The sequence below is a fragment of the Meriones unguiculatus genome, chromosome 9 (genome assembly GCF_030254825.1).
Source record: "Meriones unguiculatus strain TT.TT164.6M chromosome 9, Bangor_MerUng_6.1, whole genome shotgun sequence".
Classification (NCBI taxonomy): Eukaryota; Metazoa; Chordata; class Mammalia; order Rodentia; family Muridae; genus Meriones; species Meriones unguiculatus.
The window spans coordinates 39,363,634-39,390,456 of NC_083357.1; the positions used below are offsets into that span (position 1 = coordinate 39,363,634).

The window sequence follows — 26,823 nt, forward strand, 5'->3', positions numbered from 1 at the left end:
TAAAATACTTGCTTTTAAAGAAGACTGAGATTAATGGGCCTTTCTTCTTCTAAAAGGTAAAGAATAGTAGAATAAATTCGCTTTAGAAAATAGAATATATATGTAGAAATTACTGGCATAAGCAAACAGAAAAAGCAAAAATGTTGACTCTGTGAAACCATTAATGAGAATCTTAAAGTAGGGTTGGTAAGATGTATGAGCAGGTGAAGATGCTTGGCATGAAATCCTTGAGACCTGAGTTTTAGCTGCAGAACCCACATAATGATAATAACCTAGTACTCCTAGTTGTGCCTTGACCTCCTTACAAGCTCCATGACAAGTACTCCCTACCCTATCATACATACACATGCAATAAAAATAAATACATAATTAATTTTATAAGAATTCTAAATTGGAAGACCTCCCCTATCAGTGGACTAGAGGAGGGGCATGGGTGGAAAAGGGCGAGCATGGGTGGGATTGGGAGGGGAGAAGGGAGGGAGCTACAGGGGGAATGCAAAGTGAATAAACTGTAATTAATAAAAATAAAAAACTACAAAAATTTATAAAGAAAAAAGAATTTTAAATTAATAAAGAAAAGATTAAAATAATAAAAAGAATTATCGGTACATTCAGTGACTGCAGAGTGAGGAAGAAGACAAATGGAAAAGCCACAACAAAAATATATGTTACCAAAATGTCCCAGGAAAAATTAAAAAACTCAAAATAGTTCACTTACATGAGGATGTTTTCTTTCATAGGAACTAAAAGCACTGGGACCAAATTATTTTATTACAAAGTTCTCCAAAGCCCTCAAAACCTTGTACATATTTTTCAAAGAAAACTGAGCGGGCTTTATCAACTTGTTCTATAAGCCAGTGCAGATGATCATCATGCCATATCATGAATGAAAAAAATAAATGTAGCATGAGAAACGTAGGATGAGAACCAAAGTCCATCATCCCTCATGGTTATGAAAATCCTAAGCAAACTACAAGCACTGTCTCAGCAATGAAAACTATCATCCTTGTTAACTGTATATAATTGTTCCTTAACATATTAACAAATCAAAGATTAAAAATAATCATTTAAATTAATACAAAAATGTGTTTGGTAATATCTAAGAGTTAGAGACACCTGACAAAAACAAAAGTTTTTATTTTTTCCCCTTTTATTAAATAGATTCTTTTCTCATGTAATGTAATCCGAATATAGTTTTCCCTCCTTCTACTCATCCCAGTTCCTACCCATTTTGTTGTAGTAATTAATTTTTAAAAAGTATTGGGATATATGTTTTATCATGGTGGCATTATCTAATATACTATCACAAATAATAAGACACAGACACCCGTTAGATTTTATAATTGCTTTATTTACCTTGAGCTCTCAGCGCCCATCCAATGCTGTCTGCCTTAATCCTCCTCAATTGGACTACCTTTCATCCATAATCCCATGGTACTTGCTTTTATTCTTTATCTGGGCCTTTCCATGCCATCATTGGAGTCCTTTCTTCAGTCCCACATGATTCTTTCACTAAGCTAGCTCATCCTGGCATCCTCTTTCCTCTTTCTTCCAGTCCATCTGTTTCTCTTTTTATGAGAATCACAGATTATCCACAAAGCCCAAGAGCCCTAGCCATACCTACCCCATTCTTCCCTGCCCAGGTATAGGCTGTTTAATCAACCAGTCAGGAATGTCTTAGACAGATTTACACAAAAAAGGATGGGTGTATCCTTCAGGCAGTAACCATATTTTCAGGCCCAGTAATTAGCATTAGACTAACCACCAACACCACTTCCTCTCCCATCCAGACCTGCTCCCTTTCTGTCTCACATTAGAAAAGAGCAGGCTTATGGGAGATAACAACAAAACATAACAAATTAGAATATCATATAATAAAACAAAATCCATCATATCAAAATTGGATAGAAGAAGGCAACAGAAAAATAAAGGAACATGAAGAGAAGGTACAAGAATGAGAGACTGACTCATTTGTACATTTACAATTCACACAAAAACAATAAATTCAAAGCTATAGTACAATAGCTTATAGTATAATTCAAGGACCTAGTACAGAACATAGTAGCTGCTATACATGCTCTTTCATTGTCCGTGAGTTTATATGAGCTTTGCTCAGTTGTTTTAGAGGGCCTGTTCTCCTGGTGTCCTCCATCTCCTCTGTCTCGCCAGTTCTCTGTGCCTCCCCTTCTGTAAGGTTCCCTGAGCTCTGATTGGAAGGATTTGATGGGTATGTCTTGTTTAGAGTTGTGTGTTCCAAGGGGTGTGTTTGTATGCATGCGCACCTGTGTAATGTCTTCCCGTGGGTCTCTGTATTTGTTTCCATCTGCTGCAAAGCCTTTCTGATAATAGCTGAATAAGGCACCAATCTCTGAATGTGGTGGTTTGTATAGGTATGGCCCCCATAGACTCATATATTTGAATACATGGCCATAGGGAGTGCCATTATTAGGATGTGTGGCCTTGTTGGAGGACGTGTGTTGTTGTGGTGGTAGGCATTACGATCATATATGTTCAAGCAATTCCCAGTGTGACACAGTTTCCTTCTACGGCCTGTGGATCAAGATGTAGAATTTTCAGCTCCTTCTCCAGCATTATGTCTGCCTGGATGCTGCCATGCTTCCCACCATGATGATAATGGACTAAGCCTCTTAAAAAAAAAAAAAAAAAACTGTAAGAGTAAATGTTTTCCTTTATAAGAGTTGCTATGGTCATGTTCCATTCCTCACAGCAATGGAAACTCTAACTAAGACAGTGAGTATAACATAATATCATTAGGAATCATTTTATTGTTTTTTTTTTTTTTTTTTTTTTGTGTGTGTGTTTTGTTTGTTTGTTTGATTTTAGACCAGCAATATTTGGTTTTATCTTATGTCTCTGGGCTATCTCAGCTCTGGTTCTTGATCACCCAAATGGTGTCATGAAGTGGGCCTTAAGTCAAATCAGACATTGGTTGGTTACTCCTATAAGGTTTGTGCCACCATCTCCCTACCGTATTTTGTAGCAGAACAGATTTTAAATCAAAGGTTTTATGGTTGAGTTGGTGTTTACTTCTCTTTTTGGTAGCCTACAGAATACTTTTGTGTGGTATAGACAGTAGACCATGGGGTGTACAATGAGTAGTGTGGGTTTGTCTTCAACAGTGGGGCCTTGCTATCAGTTTTTGGATAACAACAGCCTGGATTGCAAAACAAAGTTTTTAAAAAGCAAGAATCTCATGGTAAATCTATTTCTAGCTTTTTGAGGCACCTCCACACTGATTTCCATAGTGACTACCAGATTGTCCTCCCACTGGCAATGAATGTTCTCTTCTCTCTACATCTGTCTTACTTTTTTAAAAAAAATCCTGACAATTCTACCAGGGGTGGGAGTGTGAAATCACGAAGTGGTTTTAATTTGCGTTTTCCTGGTGTTCCATTTTAAAACATTTTTAAAATGTTTCTCAGCCATTTGTATTATATCTTTTGAAATATTGTTTTATATATATTATACTTTTCTGTTGTGATAAAATTCTGTAACCAAAAAGCAGCTTAGAAATGAAAGCATTTATTTTAACTTAGAGTTTCAAAGAAATAGAAACCATGACAGTGTGGGAGCAATGGCAACATGTAAGTAAGTATGGTGGCAAAATCAGAAAACTATCTGATCAAATATTCCTCTACACACAGAAAGTAGAGTTTGGCTTCAAACTCTAATTTAGCCCCTAGTGACTACTTCCTGTAACTAGGCTCCATCTCCTAAAGTTTCCATAAATTCTACAGACAGTGATCTCAAGTGGGAAACAAGTGTTTAAATAAATGAAACCTTTCTCATTGAAACTACCATAGTTGTCTACTGGAACTAGATAATGTTATTGGTAAAAACATTAGAACATAGAAAAATCAAGCTGAAGCTGAGCCAGAAGCTTCCTCTGCTTTATTTGGGATGATGATCGAGAAGAGTCATCCATGGTCAGTACTCACTGGTAGACCTCTGATGGTACAGTACTAATCCACTGGGGGAAAAGTGCCAATACTGGTGCAATAGTACCACTGGTACAATGGTGGTATGGCCATTAGCGGATAATAAAGCATTTGTCTTTGCATTTGAGGCCCATTCTAGGAGAGGAAATTCACACCTAATACACTAAATCCAATATTAAAAAACAAACAAACAAACAACTTCATTGCCGGGGAGATCATCCTTGGGGAGGTGGGGCTTACTGCTTTACCACATGGACATGATGTGAAACTGTCTTCTGAATATTTGTTTTATACCCATAGAATGGTTTCAGTGTTAGACAGAGAAGCTTCTTTTTGTAGAAACTCATACCTGACTGAAGTACTGAAAATAAAAAAATTCTGGTTCTTCATCCTTAAATAGGCCATCTATATTATCTGTCTATAGACATCCAAAACTCAGGAAATGTATCCAAAAAGAGAGAAGACTGTAAAAGCTAGAGCATAGGGAAGAATGCTATGTGCTAGTGAGTTTTATGTCAACTTGACACAAGTCATTTGGGAAGAGACACTCTCAATTAAGAAAAAGCTTCCATAAGATTTGCCTGTAGACAAATTTGTAGGACATTTTATTAATTAGTGATGTGAGAGGACCCTGCCTAATAGGGGTGGTGCCACCCCTGGGCATGAGGTCTTGGATCATATAAGAAAGAAGAGTAAGGAAGCCAGTGATCACATCAGCTCCTGCCTCCAGGTTCCTGTCTTGAGTTTCCTCATTGACTACAAGCTGTATGATGAAACAAACCCTTTCCTTCCAAAATTGTTTTTGGTCAGTGTTTTTATCACAGCAATAGCATCAAACCCTAAGACAACTGTAAAATGCTGTCTTCTGGACATGACATAGAGATTATTCTCAGGAACACACAGCAGCTGGAGTTGGACAAATTTAACAGTCCAGCATAGATGAAGGAGGGGGTCATAAGGACCCACCCCTAGATGAGAAGCTGTGGGCAGTTCATGACTGGTAGGGAAAAGGACTAGTTTTTCTTAAGTGGTGTAGCCACAGGTAAGTTACCCATACTCCAGTAAATAATCCCCAACCTGTACTCATGAAACAACTTTACTTAAATTCAGCAAGTTATTTAAACAAACAAAATAAACATACATATGGCACATGCTATAATCTATTACTTGGGATAGAAGTAGATCAAGAGTTCAAGGTTATCCTCAGCCATACAAGTTCAAGGCCAGCCTAGGCTACATTAGATCCTGTTGTCCACATAAGAACCACAGCTCTCATCTTTTTGGTTTTTCAAGACAAGTTTTCTCTGGATGTCCTGGAACTTACTCTGTTGATCATACTGGCCTCAGACTCAGAGATCTGTTTGCTTTTGTACTCCTAGGAGCTGGGATTTATAGTTTCATGGAACAGAGAAAGTCATAAATCAAGGCAAGTTTAAAATACATTGGTGAATACACCAGAGAGGTGGTTACAATGAGATGGGGTAGAGGAGAAAGGTCCAAGATGCTATCTCATGACACTCATAGCTCTTAGGATGTGAAAACTATAGCTCTGTTAAAGTTAATAGCTTCTAAGAGCCACTTATTTTTAATATAATGTATTCATTCACATACAGAGTTTAGCAAGGAATGTCTTTCCAGAAGCTAAAAGTAATTAGCTTCTGAACCTACAAAATCCCAGTCTCTCCACAGCACTGACATTCCAATCAAAATCTGCAGGGCACAGCTTCTTTTCAGAATTTCTGTTCACACTGTTACAAAGCAACCAGAATTGGAAGTGAAGAAGCAAAATTGACATGGTGAAATGATTCCATCATTACAAACAAGTAAAATTAGTGAGGGTGATAGGTCACAGAAGTTCAACATGCAGTTGAACTGGTTTTTTGTATACAATATCTAAGAAACAAAATTATCATTTAATACAGCAAGTAAATCCATAGACATTTCCAGCAGTTGACCCAATGTAACATGTGCAAAAATGTTTTAGAAAAAAATATTTTTAAGCATTGATATCAAATATGCCCACCAAAGAAAGATTTGTATACCATACCATTCACTGAATCCCGCCCTGTGCTATGTGGGTCACTTTAATCCTTGTCACAGCTCTCTGAATTAGCTTTTGTTATTTCCATGTTAAAATGAGTAAATTCAAGCTCATATAGGTAAGTAATTTTTGTAAAGTCCTAAATCTCTGACAGTATGGTGCTTCGCTGGGAAGCCATTTAGGTTCCATTCAGTATTTCTGGTGGCTCAAGAAAAGCAAGTGGATCATGGAATTTTTCTATAGAGACCTGCACGTGCATTGATTTGTTTAGAGATAGTGTTTCCCTAAGCAGGAAGCACCGACAAGTACTGTAAGCTAACTGACTTTGTAGAAACTCACTACAGGCATGAGCCAGCATGTCCCTAAGCAACAGCACTGTGTGTGGAACAGTGGGAGAGCATATCCAGTCAGAATGAACCAAGGGAGAAGAACCGTACTCGTACTCAGGGTAGTAATTCAAAGCAGGAACCTGGAGGCAAAGGCTGTGGAGCAACACTGCTTCCTAGCTTGTGCCTTCTGACTTCTCTGCTTGCTTTCTTATTAGATCTAGGACCACCTCTAGGGCAAAATAACAAACAAAAGTAGTCTCCAGGTCCCTTGGCTACTTGAGATACAAGCAGTAGTCAGGCAAACCAGGAGATAGTCAATCAGTTACCCACCCCTCCCTTACTAGTACAACCAAAAAAGAGAACTTTATATTGAGTTCCATAGAGATTTCTGTCCTAACTTTTTAAACAGTAATGTTTGGTAGGCCTTATTACCATCATCAGCAGAATGTCACTTTGACTCTAATTGACTATATTTCTAGAGAAGCCGAAGGCCTCTCTAGTCATGGACCTCCCTCCACCCTCATCACCATGGCCCTGCTTAGCTCTTTAAAGGAAATAGAGAGAAAAACCAGATGAGGAGGTAGCTGTGAAGTGAAGAGACATGTAAATGGCTTGTGACAGAAAGAGAATGTCAGTTCAGTATAAAAGTATACACTTTCATTCTTGCTCTCACACAGGATGCTAAAAACAACAGAAAGTAGGGACAGAGAGAGAGCATGATTGGATTTTAAATGAAAAACTAGATCTAAAATCCAGATCTGTATATCCATTTCAACAGGCCAAAGTGTCTGAGAGCACAGAGGATCAACAGCTTCATGAATGATTTCCAACATGTCTCTTTCTACTTCTCCCTTTCCAAGAATTGTTAATCCAGAGAAAAACCAGTTCCATAATTTTGAGGCAAATTTGAAGCAAGCTTTAATTAAATAGTGACCAGAATGGACTACGCTCAGGTCCACTCTCTGGAATTTCAGCAAGTTGTTTTATAGAGGCTTTTTAAGGCCCAAACAAAAGGGTCACACTATTTCCGAAGTAGCCTTGTTATTTACCAAGAATTACAATTCCCAGTGTTCTAGGAGATTATCGTGGATAGGTGGGGCCGATGGGTTGACTTTGGCTCTCACAGAATCTGCAAGAAGAGAGCTCCTGAATTCAGAAAGTACTTAAGAAGGAAAGATAGCTTCATGTACACATCTACAATATTAATACTTAAAATTATATATGTATGCACATACTATATGAGGCCAGTGAAGTGGCTCAGGGGGTAAAAGGCCTTGATGCATAAGCTTAATGGCCTGAGTTCAGTTCCCAGAATCCATATAAAGGTGGAAGGAGAGAAACAATTCCACCAAGTTTCCCTCTGACCGGGATCCACATGTATACTGTAGTCCATGTGTGTGAGACTTTGTGGCAAGATGATTGGCACTGACCTGAGTATAGTCAGTGACTGATGTGGACTGTATCAGAGAGAGCTCCAGGAGACCTGTTTTAGAACTGGACAGCAGCTTAAGGAAACATTGGTAACCGCAGAGGTTTGATGTAGAGTTTGGGACAACGACATAGAAAACTAATTTAAAACAAAACAGAAAGGCTGAAGATATAGCTCAGTAGCAAGAGATTGCAGGTACAAGGTGCTAGGTTCAGTTCCCACCACTATAAAAAGTAAAATTTAATAGAAAACACAGTTTTATTATATAAAACACTGTCGTTTCCTTAGCAATAAGTTTTTACATTCATTTTTAGCAAATAGATCATAGTATTTTTTCTATTTGTAATTTCCTGTTTGATTTATAAATTCAAAAGTATGTTATAGTTTCCAAAAGCAGTTGAGCTTGGGAGGTAGACAGAGGAAGATCTTAAATTCAATCCAGCATATACTCTGTGGGGACAGGAATATATACATTATATTATTACAATATATAATATATCATAAACATAAATAAATAATAACAAATATACCTTCCAAAGCTAGACATCATAGTATACACCTGTAATTCCAATACTTTGAGTACTGGAGGCAGGAAGATCAGGATTTCATTAACTACACAGTGAATTTGAGACCAAAATGGGCATACTAAGACCTTCACTCAGAACTGGCAAGATAAGTCAGTAGGTAAAGGCCCTTGCCTACACAAGCCTAGTGACCTGTGGTCAACCCTGGAATAGCAACCCGTGTGAAGGTACAAAAGAGAGCTGACCTCACAAAGTTGTCCTTTGACTTACACACTTGGACCATTGCTGCTACACAGACACACACACACACACACACACACACACAAACACACACACACACACACACACACACACACACACAGCATCTTAAATCCAATTTCATTTCCCCTTATGTGTCATTATGAAGGTGACTACAGTGGAGTTTTAGGGTCCTCTTGATTCTTCTTACTTAGAAAATAAATATGCTGCTCTTTACAGGTCCTGCCTGCTAGTGCAGGATGCCTGTGGGATGTTCGGGGAAGTATACTTGGACAGCACCTTCTGGAAGAACAGACCATTAGAAGGCAGGGCCTGCAGCATGTCAGGAATGAAGGTTCTACAGAAGGCTACAAGAGCAAGGTGAGAACATGCTGCAAATAAAAAAGCAAACTTTTCATGCTTTTATCTCTAATTTTTATTTTTAAGACTATAAGCCAGGACTGCCACATGCTTGGACTATAAAGTAAGACTGGCTTTCAGTGACCACACAGTGTCCCTAGAGAAACATAATAGACAATCAAAATAATTAAGCACCTTTCTGATTGATATTATATTGAAATAAAGAGAAAATGAATTAAATCAGTATGTCTTTTAGATATGTATATGCTAAGTAAACTGTCTCTAGTAAAAAATTTAACTGTTGTTAACATTTGTGTTTGTTCTACAGATATCTAAGTGCTTGGTTTTTTTTAAGTCTCTTCATTTCAGGGACTCGTTTTAGAAATTAATACATTTTGATGATAATATTATTTTTGCTTCTTTGCATACTATTTCAAGTTAAGATAGCTTAAGGATAGCAAAGTTTGTAGATATAACTGTTCAGTTTTAGTTTTACTTATTGTGTAAGCAGAGACCTAGTAAAGAATGAAAGCCTGCCGTCACTCCAGCTCTTCCCACTAGGCCTACCTCAACAATTAGCCAGGACTTTCAGCATTGGAACTATACCATTTAAGTCATAATAAAGGGAAATGGGGGGTGGGAATGTTGTATGTGTGTTTTACTTCTTGACCTTATAAGTGAATATTTGTTTTCCGTAGTTTTCTAAACTATGTAATTAAAAAAAAAAATCTCTGTATAATGGCATGTATATGAAAGTCTAACTTAATGAGAAGTCATTTTATAAGATGTGAACAAAACATTTTTTGTTTTGTTTTGTTTTGTGTTTTTCCTTTGAGACGTGGTCTCACTACATACTCCTGGCTGACTTAGAACTCTGTCTAAAGAACAAGCTGGCCAGAAACTTACAGAGATCTACCTGCCGTTGCTTCCTGAATGCTGAAATAAGCAAAACTGTTGATGTTGTCAAGTATTAATGCTTTTTCTGAGTATGATGGTGTAGCTCTGTAATCCCAGCACTTGTTAGGTAAAAATAGGAAGATCAGAAGTTCAAAGCCATTATTGGTTACTGACAGTTTGAAGCCAGCCTGGGCTACATAAGATCCTGTCTCAAAAAATATCAAAAATACTTAGTGCTATCATACGGGAACTTGTTCTGTGCCAAGTGCTGTGGTGAACTGTTTGGATGGTAGGAGATAGAATGGTGCATAGACCTGACCGAACAATGGTTCTTGCTTCACCAGTAATCATTTTAAACTGTAAATTAGAAGAAATAAGGGACACAGTTTTTGTTTAAGTATTTTAATTTACTTTTTGACAGTTACAGACAGTTGTGAACTGCCATATGGGTGCTGAGAATCAAACCCCAGTTCTCTGCAAAAGTAACAAGTGCTCTTAACTACTGAGCCAACTCTCCAACCCTGAATGCATTCTCTTAATTAAGGTTCCCTCTTCTCAAGTTGACATAAAACTGTCCAGCACAGTTGGCTACCTTTTTAAGATTTGTGCCACTGTTTCACCAACGGCCATATCTAGAAAAAAAAATTTTTAATAAAAGTATCCTATGATATAATTAAATACCATAATCAATAAATTTGGGGATCTCAAATGCATTGTTACCTTTCTTCAATTCACATGTTAAACCTTCATATTTATATTTATAAGTTTAGTAACACGTGAGCTTCTAGTATTGTTGGTAAGCCTGTTACAAGCCTGTAACATTCTGAATCATTTGTTGATAACATCTTCTGTGCTTTGGGATGACCACCCAGTATGGCCATTCTAAGTTATTCATAAGCATTTCTTCTGATTGGCCTAATCTCTGTCCTGTCAAACTTTCTGTAACACCTTTCAGATGAGCGACAGCTCTGTCTGAGAGTTTATGTACCTGGAAGAAGTATATTCCATAAACAGATCTGTATGTATATGTCTTAATGACAAATGCATCCTAACATTATATGGTTTAGGGATAGAAGTGAAGATTTGCTCAGGTGTTTGGAAAACATACATAGATATAAGACAGGCTCAGTTGGGCATATGACCCCCTCCTTTCTAAAGCTGACCCTCACTTCAGTGCTCACTAGAATATTTCTTGTAAACACTTTCCAACTCAGAAGACTCTGAAGACTGAGTGGGTAGGGTCAAATATCTACAGTTAAGACTCTCCTCTCTTACCAGCAGGATGCTCTGGTAAGAATGCTCCATGACTCTAGATTCACACTTGAGCTGCTCCTTAGTCCCATGTGGCCCAGAGAGCTGCTCAGGCTAGAGACTGTGGGAACACATTGTGGAAATTCTGATGCAGATAGGCATAGCCAAGCCTGGGACCAGGGATCTGTACGTATGTGGAATTGATGATGTTCTTCCAGCATCATGCTGTGCATGTACTTAATATTTAATCTAGTTCTTATGTGTTACTTTTGGAGCCTCATCGCCATCTTTAGCCTTTCAAAGGAATAAGAAGTGCCCCAGTGATCCAGATAATTCATCTGCAGGTTAACTTCCCAAGGCCTCACCTCTGTGCCACTTTATCAAAAACGTTTGAATACTTTTCCATATTTAACTTGCTGGCAAAATATTTGACACTATTAGGAGTTAGGACTCGTTTCTTTATTTTATGCATTTCACTTCACTTCAGCATACAGCCATCCAAATAAATAATTTGGAGTATCTTTTTGTTCTTTTGGAAGCTGTATTTCTTCAAAACAAATTACTAAATACTTTTGGAATGTTGGATCTTATAATTGCCTATTAATGACATCATCCACTGTTGGTAACCCACCCAGAAAACAAGGTAGTGAATCTTTTTATGCCATTTACTGTTTGTGAGCTTTAACAAAGCTCTACTTTAACAAAATACACTATTTGTCAACCTTAACAAAATGTGATTACTTCTAAAAATGTAGGTCAGAATAATTATGTGTTCAATAATGATATATAGAAAAATATTTTGGGAGCTTTTTGTTGTTTTCGGGGGGTTCTTTTTTCTGTTTGTTGTTTTTTGGGTTTTGTTTTTGTTTCTTTTTTCAGTTAGAAGATACTTGTATGGTTAAGCTAAGACATACTGTCTTTCAGATCTACTCTAGCAGATTTCACATGAAAACAGTTTTAGTGACAGAATACCAGTTATCGCTCATTGCCACAGGCACATCCCAGCAGGCAGACATGCTGCTCCATTTCTGTAAGGAGCACTCATTGGCTACTGCCTCAGTCCGGAGGCTTGCAGAAAGACTACCCGGCATACTTTTCTGACTTTTATATTTTTAAGTGTCTATAATCACTGGTAAGAGTAAGATGAGTCTGATAACCTCCAATTAAGTTTAGAAAATTGTACAGTTTCAAAGTCATCCATGTGAGGTGTGTGCTTACCCCTGTTCTCTGTCCATTCAATTTGATTGCTCGAGGCACTGTGTAATAAAGAATTTTGTAGTGTCTCACATAGTAGAAGAGAAATACAAGTATGCCTTGGTATATATGCCCCAACACATACACACACAATAAGGTAAATTAATTTGAAATTTTAAAATAATGTTAAAGGAGGTGCTGATTTGGAGGAAGGGACCATCCTGAGGATTGAACCCCAGGCTTCCGATATGCTAAACAAGTGCTCTACCTCTCACTAATCTACACCCAGATGGAAAGTGGCAGTTACTAACTTTGCCATTGAGATTATTTGGGGAAATTAGGGCAAATGTTCATAACACATAGGCCCCCTGGCCGGGTGGTATTTTCCTTTTACAGAAAAAAACCCTAATGCTCACTGAGTCTAAGTAATGTAGTTCCATAATAAACTGGACCTTAGGTGAAATTTTAAGGCCTGTATATTTGGTTCTATAGCTGATATTTAATTACTGTTTTCAGGGAAATCATTTACAAAAGCTTCTAATTTGTTAGAATTACTGACGCTCAAGCCAAAAACATAGTTAATTCTTATCAGTAATGTTGATATCCACATAGATTCTGGTGTTTTCCATTGTTCAGTAAAAATAAGCAGAACAACTCAGAATGATCAGATCCACAAGGAATAATCAAACCAGCTGCTTTGAGTTTAGACAATGTGTGTATATGGTATGTTAGTTTATGTCAGTTCCCAGCACCCACATGGTGGATCACAACCATCTGTAATTCCAGTTCCAGGGAATCCAACACCTTCTGACTTCTGGGGCCACCAGGTACTGACATAGTACAGAGACATGTATGCAGGCAAAACATTCATACACATAAAATAAATAAATCTTTTTTTTTAAGATGCTATGTGCATAATGCATAGCCTGAAATTTTGAGTCTTTTAGGAAGGAAAATTTTATTACTATTTAAGAAAATAAAAAGTGATTAATTAATTTCTCCCCCTAGAACTATCAAAATGCAGTAAACTACCTGTTGATCCTGGACCACAAATTAGTGAAACACCTCAAATTTGATCTTTTACTCTTCTCTGCAAATAAGATAATATAGCTATTGCTTCTGTTTGCTGCTGTCAGAAAAATTAACATAAGAAAATCTTGGCTGTTGGTGTAAACATCATTAAAGATTAAGTTAAATTGACATGCTAAAGAAATGAATGTGCTTGTGCTTGTTTATTTTTAGATAAAGCGTTAGAACTTGCCTATCTATGATTGATATTTAGAATTTTTTTAATAGTTGCCAATGCAGGAAAATGCTATAGGAACTTCAGTATGGCAGAAAAATGTTTGGTACTATTTCAGAAATCACTGACTTCTATCCTAACCACAAGCCAAAATTTGTGTATTAGACTTTTACAAGACTCAAATCAGCAACTCAAGCTGCAGTTTCTCAAATCAAACAATCTACCAACAAAATACAAGGATATACTTACTGGTTTGATACTTAAGTGCTGAACAATGAGAGTAGGAAGATATTAAAAATCTTTGTTTTCTACAATTAAATTCTGCTTCTACAAGTTCAGACATCCTTTGTGTACAGTAAAATACTGCAGTTGTAAAAATCTGAATGTTTGTTAGTGCTGTGGGGCATTGCACAACGCACATGTTATGTGTTGAGAATCAAGGCTTCACTGGAGTCGAGCAGCACAGCACAAGTGAGCACTGCCGCTGATCACCTCAGGTTCATTCTGCATTTGATGTTAAATTAACTTTCAGTTGTTGACCATTCAGAAACTTTCACTACTGTCATATTTTCATGAGCCCCACATTCAGTTATTTGAAGATGTGGGCATTACATAGAGAGTTCTTCTCCTTTCCTCGGTGGTGCCCTCTTCACAAAACAGAAGTCCAGTGCTGTGCCCATTACTAATGTGCTGCTCCCTGCTTAAGTTAACAGTCTCTGAGTATTCCCAGCCTAGGAACATGTGGACAGGCAGATACCTGGAGCCCTCTCACCCCAGCCTGGTGATCTCCAGCAGTGAGAGACCATGTCTCAAAGAACAAGGTGGACAACACCCGGGAATCAGCACTGGAGGTTGTCCTCTAGCTTCCGTATGTGTGCATGTGACGGCACCTGCAGGCACAATCATATATATATATATATATTATATATATATATATATATATATATATGCAATTGCGCACTAGATTAACTAATTAGTGCGTTAAAATGAACTTCTTTTGTGCAGTGTTACTCAAGTCTTGCTTATTTTTCTTTGGGAATCTTGAGCTTTAAGTGTTTGTTTGTTTGTTTGTTTGTTTGTTTTTAAATTTTTTACTTATTTATTTAGTGTGTATGTGTGCTTCTAACTTGGAATCCTCCTGCCTCAGCCTCTTGAGTGCTGGGATTACAGGTGTGTCCATACCCAGCCCATATATAAATATTTTCTTAGAGTCTGAGCTTAGCATTGAAGCACTAGTGTGTGAAAAGTCCTGAGTTTGGTCCTTAGCACAGAGTTTTTCTGTTATATGAGGGGCTTCATTACGGCTTTTCAAAGCTGAACACGACCCCAACACTTAATGTGGAGGCAACAGAACTAGTGAGTTCAAGGCCAACCTTAGCTACAAAAGACCCTGTCTCAAAAACAAAACTTATATAAAAAAAAGAATACAGGGTTTTGGTTTTTTTTTTTTTTTTTTTACTATATTATACATCTAGAAAGTGGAAAAACTGAAGTTAAAGCTGCTTTCAAATCACTCAAAGAAAATTTTGCTTTTATTTTTTTAGCTGTGATTTTCTTTATTTTTGAGAATTTCATATATGCATTAAGAAATATGATTGCTCATAACCAAACCTTGGGCAGAGTGCAGGGAATCATATGAAAGAAGGGGGAGTTAGTAAGACCTGGAGAGGACTGGAGGGCCACAAGGACCAAATATAACTGGGCACAGGGGTCTTTTCTGAGACTATTTTTCCAACCAAGGACCATGCATGTATATAACCTAGAACCCTTGTTTAGACATAGCCCATGGCAACTCAGCATCCAAGTGGGTTTCCCTAGTAAGGGGAACAGGGACTGTCTCTGACATGAACTTAGTGGCTGTCTCTTTGACCTTCCCACCCCCGAGAGAGGAGCAGCCTTGCTAGGCCACAGAGGAAGACATTGCAGCCAGTCCTTATGAGACCTGATAAACTAGGGTCAGATGGAAGGGGAGGAGGACCTCCCCTATCAGTGGACTTAGAGAGGGGCAGGGAGGAGATGAGGGAGGGTGGGGTTGGGAGGGAATGAGGGACAGGGCTACAGTTGGAATACAAAGTAAATAACCTGTAATGAATATAAAAAATAAAATTAAAAGAAATATGATTGTATACACTCCCAACTCTCCTCATATGTCCTCTCCAATAGGTCTCCTCTTTTAACTCAATGTTCTTTTATTTCCTGATCACCCATAATATTTAGTTAATGCTGCCAGAATGTGCTTCAGTTTAAAACTATCTACTGGAGCCTGGGAAAACCATCTAATAGGAACACCCTCAAAAAGAATGATCTCCCTCATCCAGAAGGTCCTCAGTAAGGGTGATGTCTAGAGAGCACCTCCCACACCTGTGCCAAAATTTTGACTGGCTTGATGTTCTGCAAGTCTTGTGCAGGTAGCTGTAGCTGCACCCGTAACATGCCATGTTATATTCAGAAGAGAGCATTTCACAGTTCTCCTCATCCTCCAACTCTTCTTACATTCTTTCTACCTCTTTGAAGATGTTTTCTGGACCTTGTTATTGCAGCCTGAAGCACAGCTTCATTGCAGAGCTTGAGGCAGTGGGGAAGTCTAGACCATATTCTTGACCCTAAGTAAGCTATCACTCTTTTCCTCTATCTGATGGGAGAAGGTGAACTTTAAGAGCCTTTCTCAGAAATCTCAACTTTAGACTGTGTACCAGAAGCAGGTAGAGCAGAGGATAAGTACTGGTTTATGTAGGTCTAGACATGTAGCTCAGTGGTAGACCATTTACACAAAATATATCTCGTTCCATCTCTAGCCAAAAAGGAAAAAGAATTATGTTTGAGCAGTTGAGTCAGTTGGTAAAGGTGCATTATTTTTTTTTCTTCATTATTTAGTACATCAAACAAAATTCTGAGTCAAGCATGGTAGCATATATCTGTAATTCTCAGTATTCAGGAGGCTAAGTAATTTTAAAAGATACTTTTAATAGAATATTAAGTACCACTTGAAACATGAGAAGTGAACAAGAACTGTGTGCAGTTTCAGAAAGCAACACACACAGAAGGGAAATGAGAGCCTGATTAAATAAAACAAATACACACAAAAAATTGCTTTTTACAAAGTTATATAGCTTGTTAATTTCATATCTCAACTCCTTTTTATTTACTTTGTTTGATCTTTCCTGATACTTTACTTTACTGATTTGTTTTGTTTTTTTTTCCAACAATGTCACTGAGTAGCCAAGTTTATGATCCTCTGACCTCAGCCTCCCTGATAATAAGCACCACAGCTGGTCTCAGATGTGTGCTTTGCTTTCCTCCCTGCTCCCCTTCATCTCCCTTCACTTCAGTTAAGTTTAGCTTGCAAAGTATCTTTCTGAAATTCAGTGAGTGACTTTGGGAAACACTTTGTAATTCTGCTCATCTATAAGATATTCCTGGGACATCTGGAATCAGCCTGGCCTGGTACCCTTAGGAAGGCACTGCCTCGGTAGTTAGAGAGCTGACTGCTCTTACACAAATGTTGAGCTCAAAGCTGAGCAGGTAGTCCATTCTCATTAAGGGTCCACATTAGTTGTTCTTGCTGTTACTGAAATACTACTCATGTTGTTACTGACATACTTCTTCATGGTGTATATTCCATACTTTTGCTTTACAGTAGGTCATTATAGTAAAGGCTATAAACATGAAATTCCTTATCTATGATGGCAGGTTGCTCATAAAGCTGTAAACCAAAGTAAAATATACTCTATTATTCTCACACAGAGAGAAAGAGAGAGCAGAGCACAGCACTAAAGAGTACTTTCTGTTCTTGCAGAGGACCCAGGTCCATTCCCAGCACCCAGCCTTCTGTAACTCCAGTTCTAGGGGACCCAGTGTCCACCTCTGTACCTCAGGTACCACGCATACACATGTGCACATACATGCAAGTAAGACATTCATATACATAAAATCAGAATTCTATTTAAAGTGAGAATGTTTGTACCAAAATCATTTAAGCAGAGCTGAAGAAGACTGATTGATTGATGGAAGTGTTTCAATTTCAGGCTCAAGGTATCTGTTATAGAAAACCCTGTCTTAAGTTAATGATCTTTTGTTTTACTTTGTCAGAACATAGGGCCTTTACCTGCAAGGTAAGGGCTCTCCTACTTATATACTCTATACACTAACACTGTTTAAAATGACAGCTTGATCTAGATATACTTTACCATAAAATTTACCGTTTTAAAGTGAGCAACCTTGTTTTTATCTTTTTCACCAAGATGGGCAACCATCACCATGGCCTTAATTCCAGAACATGTTTTAACTCTCTACACACACAGACACACAAACACACACACACATACACACACACGCACTCGTGCGCACATGCATGGGCACACATGCACACACTCACATAGTTTATAAATATAAAAATACAACTTGCTCATGTGCTTACTATTACTTTTGTATGTTAGGGATGACCATTGGCATCATTTCTGACCATTGGGACTCATCTTTGGGAAAGACTATTTTTTCCCCTCAGCATTCCTTAATTGTCTGTGGTTGTTTGTTTAGAGGTGGGGCTCCATGAAATTTCCTTTTTTTGTGTTAATATGTGTGTTTCTTTTGTATTTGTTCAGGAATGGCTGGCTTAACAGAATTTTGCAAGTACCTTTTATTCATCTTCTCACAACCTTTGTTATTCTACGGTCCCCCTACAGCCTGTAGCTAAGAGCTCTTGTAAACAAACCACAGAGATGCCATACACAACCCTAACTGACCACAGAAGCCTGTTTTCATGGATTGAGTTTATGGGAAACTCAAGCACTTTTCTATTTACTCTGTAGGAAGGGCTATTTCCATCTTAGTGGTGCGTTGGGCAAGTGCTGTGGCACTGAGCTGACACCGTCCCGTTAGTGTCATATCAAAAGAGCATCTTTTTGCACTGGTCTCTTGCACTAGTTCTATTCAGTTTCTTTACGAAGAACTCTGGGATTAAAATGCTGCAGTGAGTGGACTGTGATCATAATCCTGTGATGCTCTGTAATCTCAGCTATGCAGAAGAATGAAGCAGGTTCACAAAGCTTCAGGGCCTGCCTAGGGGGGGAAGAATGGTGAGTTTACAGCTAGCAAAGACCATAGTATATAGTGTTCCAGGTTTGCCTTGGGGTGTAATGAGAGACTGTTGTTTTACTTAAAGTGTAAATACTTTTAAGAAAAAATAGCACAAAAAAAATGTCTCTAACTATAACAGTTTTAAGTATAAGATGGCTAACATGGTAGGTCCTGCTCTAGACCTAGAAATTTTTGTAGGGGCTTTTTTTTTTTTTTTTTTAAATAAAGTAATGTAGTCCAAGCTAGTGTCAAACACATTTGAACATCTGACCATTTAGCCTCTATTCCCTGAGTGCTAGAATTACAGGTCTGTGCTGCTGTGCCCTATTTAGTGCTGGGGATGGAACATAGGGTTTTGTGCATGTTAGGCATACATTCCACCACCTGAGTGATGGCCCCAGCCCTCTTGCTCATTTCTTTTATTTCTTGCAATAACTCTATCAGACATCACCATTTACAGAAGGGAAAACACAAAGTCCAAGAGTAATGTTTCACATGTTTGTAAAGGTGGAAATAAAACAGAACCCATATGACTTCTTTCTCTGTTAATGAGGGGCTAGATCAGAGGTCCAGGATTTTGTCTTAGAAACACAAATCTTAGACCAGAATATATAAGTGGACTCATAGGTTTTTTTAAGACTATTTGACTATATTTTATGCTAGATAACTTTTGTTAACCTACAAGTCACACACAGACAGTCCCTTATTTACAGTGGTTCAGTTTAATAATTTCTTTATATTATGGTGGTACAAAAGTGATGTGCACTCAACAAATACTGAGACAGGGTCTCATTATATAGTTGAGGTTGACCTGAAATTGGTAGAAATCCTGTAGCTTCAGCCTCCCAGTGCTTAGAATTTCAGCTGAGTTGCACACCTGGCTTATACTTTAAATTTTTGTCTTTCCAAAAACTGCAGCTCCCACTCAACTCTGCAATCACAGGGGAAGTAGTTCACCCTGCTGTTGAGCACTGCTGCCAAGCTTGGGAAGTTAGGCAAATTAATTTTTTTTAATTTCTTTTTTATGTATATGTGTGCATACCTGCATATGTTTGAGCGTACTAGGTATATAGTATGTTCTGTTGCTATAAAGAGACACCAAGACCATGATGATTTAAAAGAAAGCATTTAATTGGAGCTTGCTGACAGTTTCAAAGGTGAGTCCATTTTCATCATATTGGGGAACACGGCAGCACACCGGCTTACATGGTACTGGAGAAGGAAGGAGCTAAGAGAGAGGTCTACATCCAGATCCACAGGCATCAGAAAAAGAGAATCATTGGGACTGAGGTTTTGAAATCTGAACTCCCTCCCCCAGTGACACACTTCCTCCAACAAGGCCACACTACTCCAACGAGGCTACTCACCCTCATTCTTCCTAAGTAATACTACTCCCTCATTATTAAGCATTCAGACATATGAGCATATGGGCACCATTCTTACTCAAAACACCACAAAACCCCATGGAGCTGGAGTTAGAGATAGCTGTGAACCTCCCAGCATTGGTACTGGGAACCTACCTTCTGAGCCAGCCTCTGGATGTGTTTTTGACACATGGTATTTTCAAATTACAATGAGTTTAGCAGAATATGACCCCATTGTACCTAAGTTGAAAAGCATCTCTGTGTTTGTTTTTAAATAGGGTAGGCTTTTAGTTTCTAGAATGTTTGTCCAGCATGCACAGAGCCTTTGGTTCCACCCCCAGCGCTGCCTACATGGAATACAGTGGTGTATGCTTGTAGCAGAGCACTTGGGAACTGGCAGTAGGAGGATAAGAAATTGAAGGTCTTTCAGAGGACATCCATGGTAGGCTCCCATCCTGTTCCCTCGCGTCAAGTGCTTCCAGTGTCTATTCTATTTGCCCTTCTGAATGAGAATTAAGCATCCTCCTTAGGGTACTTCTTGTTATTTTGCTTCTTTAGGTCTGTGGATTGTAGTTTGGTTATCCGGTATTATATGGCTAATATCTGCTTATATGTATGTATTTCTGGTTCTGGGTTACCTCACTCAGTATGATCTCTTCTAGTTCCATTCCTTTTCCTGCAAATTTTATGATTTCCTTGTTTTTAGTAGCTGAAAAAGACTCCACCTAGCAGGGGATCAAAACAGATGCTAAGAATCACGGCCAAACTTTGGGCAGAGCGCAGGGAGTTGTAGGAAAGACTGGGGGAATAGAAGGACCCGGAGGAGACAGGAGCGCCATAAGAAGACCAGCAGAGCCAACAAAGCTGGGTCCAGGGAACCTGCAGAGACTGATGCACCTAACAAGGACCATGTATGAAGAGGACCTGGACCCCTTGCTCAGATGTAGCTGATAGGCAGCTCAGTCTCCCTGGGGTTCCCTAGTAAGGGGTACAGGGGCTGTCTCTGACATGGACTCTATTGCCTGCTCTTTGATTGCTTCCTCCTGGTAGGGGGAAGGGGGTCCTTGCCAGGCCACAGAGGAGGAGAATGCAGACAGTCCTAATGAGACTTGATAGGCTAGAGTCAGGTGGTAGGGGAAAAGAGCTCCCCATTTCTGAGGTTTAGGGGAGGGGATAGGGAGGAAACGAAGGGAAGAAGGGTGGAAACGAGGAGATGAGGGAGGGGGCTACAATCAGGATGTAAAGAAAATAAATTTAAATTAAAATTAAAAAAAAGTTGAAGGTCATCCTCAGCTTCCTGTGGAGTTGGAGGCCAGCCTGAGCTATACAAGATACTGTCTTAAAACACAAAATCAGTGTGCTGTTGAATAATGGCTCCTAGGACCTGCACAGTGGAAAGTGAGAACTGACTCCTGCAAGTGTAATTTAACTTCTTTGCAAGCACATGTATGAGTGCATGTGCATGTGTGCATTTGTACACACACACACACACACACACACACACACACACACAGGTCTTACTGTGTATCCCTGGCTGGCCTGAGACTTGTAGAGATTTGCCTCTCTCTCTTTCTCTCTCTCTCTCTCTCTCTCTCTCTCTCTCTCTCTCTCTCCAGTGCTAGGATTAAAAGTATGTGCCATCAGCCTAAAACTTTTGTCAAAATTCAAAAAGTAAGGGCCAGCAAAATGACTCAGTGGATAAAAGTGTTTCCCACTGTGGCACATGTACCCACATAGACATCATGTATATTCACAGTAGTAGTGATAATTATATATAAGGCATACATGTTTATACATTTTTAACTGTGCATGTTTTATAGATTTATATATATATATCCGCTTATATAAAACAATCATATATGCATATACACACATAGATACATACATACATACATACATACAAAACAATCCTAAGGGAAAATATAAATGTTGCCTCTAAACCATTTTCAGATAACCATTCAAAATAGCTTATATCTTTTAGTCACTGCTATGTACATAAGGACATTTTAGTTTGTTTCTTACTTTTTATATTTATTTTTATTTTATGTGCATTGGTGTATTCTCTGAATGTATATGTCTGTGAGAACTTCGGATCCTCTGCAACCATAGTCACATCAGTTGTGAGCTGCCATGTGGGTACTGGAAATTGAACCCAGGTCCTCTGGAAGAGCAGCTTCTTAACCACTAAGCCATCTCTCTAGCCCTGATTTTACTATTGTTATTGTTTTGAGGGTTTTTTGTTGTTGTTGTTATTCTTACTATTGGTAGGTAGTGAAAATATCTCTTGATCTTCCTACTCATGCTCCTTGTGCTGGAGTTGAGGAGGTGCCTGCTCTTCAGGTGTTTTCTGCATATTTGTTTTCATGTGCAGGTTCATCACAGTGTAAAGAACTGTCTTCTTTAAGTACACTGTCTGGTACTTTATTGGCAAATGTTTGTTGATTAATGCTTCCAAGAAACAAGAAAGTGTCTTTTCTTGTTCCAGAACACCAGGGCTTTTCAGTTTAATTGACACTATGTGGCCCCCAGTGATACCTCTGATCGAGCCTTCCTGTACCCATCCCAGTGAAGAGGTAAGCCCAACCTTGAAAAACTGCTGAGGGTACAGACAACTGCCCTTCTCAGGAGACGAGTTAGGCACTCCTACTGCAGTCATATGGTACATGTCATTCCTTGGACAATAAGAACTGTACAACTAGTTCCTTTGTCTGGAGTGATGTAGGAATGTCATCTAGGACTGTGACTCCAATGCCAGCATTCTGATGGTTCTTTTCCCTGCTGCTCTGGTAAATTCTTGATGAATTTTTGTTTGTATTTCAGTTTTTGTTAGAAATACAAAATAGGCCTTACTCTGGAGCTTATACTGACCTTAAACAGTCCTTCTGCTTCAGCTTTCCACGTGTATAGCACATTGCATGTTGCAAGTCAAAGTCTCAGCCTTATCCTGGAAGCACACGCCATGTCTTTCCCATCCCTTGGCACTTGACTAGCAATTAAAACATACACTAGGTAAAATCCATAGATGGTCAACACAATTTCTCTTTTTCTCACCACATTGTTCATTGTAGTGACTCAGAAGCTACAAAACAAATAACGAAGTTTCTTCTACTGGCTTGTTCATCAGGGTGGCTGCTTTGGCTACAACTTACCTGTCTCTGTCTCTTGCTCATATGCGCACGCACACACACACACACACACACACACACACCTCTTTCCCTCTCCCTCTCTCTCCCTCAACTACCCTCCTCTCTTGTCTATGTGGTGTGTATGTGTATGCTCTAGTGCACTAATGCATCCTTCTAACAGGCATGTGTGGATACCAAAGCTTGATGTCAGAATATCTTTAATTATTTCTCCACCTCAAGTGTTTGACAGAGGATCTCTCTTGAGCCTGGAGCTCACCATTTTGGTTAGATTGCCTGGCCAGTGAGCCTTTGGGGTCCTTCTGTCTTCACACCAACTTGTTTGTGAGTTCTGGGGAACTTAACTTTGTGACAAGTACTTGACTTACTGAGCCATCTCCCCAGCTTCTTAGCTGGTTTCTTAGGGAGTGTGTGTGCATGCATGCATGTGTGTATGTGTGTGTGTGTGTATGTGTATGTGCGTGCATTTGTGTTCATCCCAGTCTCATGAATGGAAGCTAAGGCCTCCTTCATGCTTTACACTAAGTTATGTAGGTCTCACTTAAGTGATGAAGGCTGCATATACAGTCCTCCTATAGCCCAGGCGGGCCTTGAACTTGTGTTTCTGCCTCCCAGGCTGAGATTACAGGCCTACATCACCAAGCCAAGCACGTGTATACTACAGAACTTATGTTAATAGCATTTTTTGAATGTTTTAACAGGACATTCTTACTCTGCATATTCCTTTATGCCAAACAGATAAAGACTCATCTGCCTCCTCCTTTCTTCTGTTATATCTTCTCTGCATATCCGAGTCTGGGACAAATTGATGCAATTGAAGGAGACCCCATTTCTAAGCTTTACCAGCCTCCAGTTGTCCACTGCTTAAGAGAAATCCTCCAGGTAATGACTGTGTTTTTAACGGGTTCTTCAAATACTTTTATTGCTTCCATGTGCTTTGTGCAATATTTTTAGTCTTTGTATGCCTTTCCAGACTGATGAGCATGGTACTTGTTGCAGTTTCTATGCCAGAGTGATTTATCAAAGACCACAGGTAATATCTCTGTCTCCTTGTTAGTCTGTCTGTGTGTCTTCCCTCCCACTCTCTTTCTCTTTCCTATGGGAAATCTCTTAGAAATTAGCAGTTCACCATAACAGAAAAGTATCTGTAGAATCTAGATAAGCCCATAATTTATCCTCCTAGTTTAGAGTCATCCTTCTTTGTATAAACTATGTGGAGCTCTTTTGTATTTTGTTGTTGCTGTTGTTTTTAATTTTGGTTTCTTTTGTAGTTGTTTCTATTGGGGAACTATTGCAGACATTTGTTTGTTTGTTTTACATTTCTCTAATCCATAGTCAGTGAAAAAGCTATATAAGTACTAAATGAATGAATATGTTCCTTAACTTATAATTATGAGTTACTGGTGGATTGCATGTATATAAATAAAATTCAAATTGTGTCATCATAAATATGATATACTAGCTTCTTCCTCAACCATAATAGAGGATAGACTGGTTTGTTTTTGTTGTTGTTTGGGTTGGCTCTTTTTTTTTCAGGGGAGTGTTTTTGTAGCCTTGGCTGTCCTGGAACTTGTTCTATACCATGCTGGCCTCAAACTCAAAGAGATCCACCTGCCTCTGCCTCCCAAGTATTGGGATTAAAGATGTGCACTACCACCCAGTGACTGTTTTAATAAAATGCCAAATATGTATTTTATGATTTTTGAACCATGGAGTTTCATTAGCAATTAGTTGGTTTTAGTGTGTAATGTGAAAGTCATTTTGACATTCATAAATCAGTGAACAGGATTTGTTTTTAATGGGTGGGGGGCACTTCCTCTAAATGCAAAGCAAACTGAAAGCTGACTCTGTGTTTTCCGTGAGTCTGCAGAACATCTGGTGTATGATGACACTCAAAGTGTCTGAGACTCCCTATTATTCCAAAGTCCATTCTAGGCATAACTCAAAGGCTGAGAGTGAGAAAGACAGTGACAGAGAAAGACATGTTGAGTCCTCCACTTCACTACCTCAGGGGACTGGGTAGGCATGCTAATAGCCCTGTATATAATAAACAGATTCCAAATATGTAAAGGAAGTCGGCTTCGCTTTTGGTGGTCCTACAGTTAGGAACAAGTCAGGGACCCAGAGCTATCACCCATGTTCAAGTACTTTTTCTAGGTTACATGTAAGCTATAACATGTTTAACATATGTTTTAGAATAGTTTTGGGTCTACATAAAATCAAGGATAAGGTAAAAATTTTCCCATAAATTTCCTGCCTCATAGACACATAGCATCCACTGTTATCACCATCCCCCAAAGTTGACACAGTCACTTTGAGTTCCTCATTAATGACACTTGTTCTTCATTATAATTTGGGACAGAATCATTACATGACCATAAAAGTCTTCTGTGCTTGGACCTTGGTCTGTGCTTCAGACCTTTTAGAAAAAGTTGAAACCCAGCATGCTGCCATGTTCTAATCATAGAGTGCATACTTTTCTCACATTGGCTTTTTTCTTTCCAGACTAAACACTTAGCCGCCCATGTCTCATCAGTGACTTGAACTCCTTTCTGTAATAAGTATTCTGTTATCTAGATGTATCAAAGTTCATTTATCTACTATGATGATGAGTATTGTCAACCTGACAGAATCTAGGAAAGAAGTTCAATCTGAGTAGTGCCTTAGGCTGGATCTCTCTAGAGATAGCCTGCAAAGTAGACAAAGGCCACTATGGGCTGTGCTCAAGTGGGGCAGATTCACTCTTTTTTTTTTTCATTTTTTCATTATTAATTACACTTTATTCACTTTGTATTCCCCCCCATGGTTCCCTCCTTCCTCCCATCCCAATCCTTCCCTTCCTCCACCCTCTGCATGCATGCCCCTCCCCAAGTCCACTGATAGGGGAGGACTTCTTTTCCTTCCTTCTGATCCTAGTCAATTAGGTCTCATCAGGAGTGGCTGCATTGTCTTCTTCTGTGGCCTGGTAATGCTGCGTCCCCCTCAGAGGGAGGTAATTAAAGAGCAGGCCAATCAGTTCATGTGAGAGACAGTCCCTGTTCCTATTACAATGGAATCCACTTGGATGCTGAACTGCCATGGGCTACATCTGTGCAGGGGTCTTAGGTTATCTCCATGCATAGTCCTTGGTTGGAACAGCAGTCTCAGGAAAGCCCCCTGTGCTCAAATTTTTTGGTTCTGTTGCCCTCCTTGTGGAGTTCCTGTCCTCTCCAGAGCTTACTGTTTCCTACTTCTTTCCTAAGATTCCCTGCACTCTGCCCAAAGGTTGCCCATATGTCTCAGCATCTACATTGATAGTCTGCAGGGCAGAGCTTTTCAGAGGTCCTCAATGTCAGGCTCCTGACTTGTTCCCTCTTTTCTCCTTCTTCTGATGTCCAGCCTCTTTGCCTTTCTGGATAGGAATTGAGCATTTTATCAAGAGTCCTCCCTCTTAATTAGTTTCTTTAGGTGTACAGACTTTAGTAGGTTTATCCTATATTATATGTCTATATGAGTGAGTATATACCGTGTGCATCTTTCTGGGATAGCTCACTCAGCATGATCTTTTCCAGATCCCACCATTTACCTGCAGATTTCATGATTTCCTTGTTTTTTGTTGCTAAGTAATATTCCATTGTGTAGATATACCACAATTTATGCATCCATTCCTCCACTGTTTCCAGCTCTTGGCTATTACAAATAAGGCTGCTACAAACATGGTTGAGCAAATTTCCTTATTGTGTACTTGAGAATCTTTTGGATATGTGCCTAGGAGTGGTATAGCTGGATCTTGATGA

General features: G+C 39.0%; 1 protein-coding gene across 11 annotated transcripts in view; it reads left to right on the top strand.

The window, feature by feature from the left end:
* Positions 1 to 26,823, top strand: part of Spidr (scaffold protein involved in DNA repair) — a 261,442-nt gene that overhangs the window by 211,816 nt on the left and 22,803 nt on the right. For 10 of the 11 annotated variants that reach the window (XM_060391053.1, XM_060391058.1, XM_060391056.1 and 7 more), the window contains 4 exons: positions 8,760 to 8,900; positions 22,390 to 22,477; positions 23,786 to 23,929; positions 24,021 to 24,080. In XM_060391053.1, coding sequence (XP_060247036.1) covers positions 8,760 to 8,900; positions 22,390 to 22,477; positions 23,786 to 23,929; positions 24,021 to 24,080 — 433 coding nt within the window. The remainder of the gene's footprint in view (positions 1 to 8,759; positions 8,901 to 22,389; positions 22,478 to 23,785; positions 23,930 to 24,020; positions 24,081 to 26,823) is intronic. The other variant, XM_060391055.1, reaches the window with a different exon arrangement.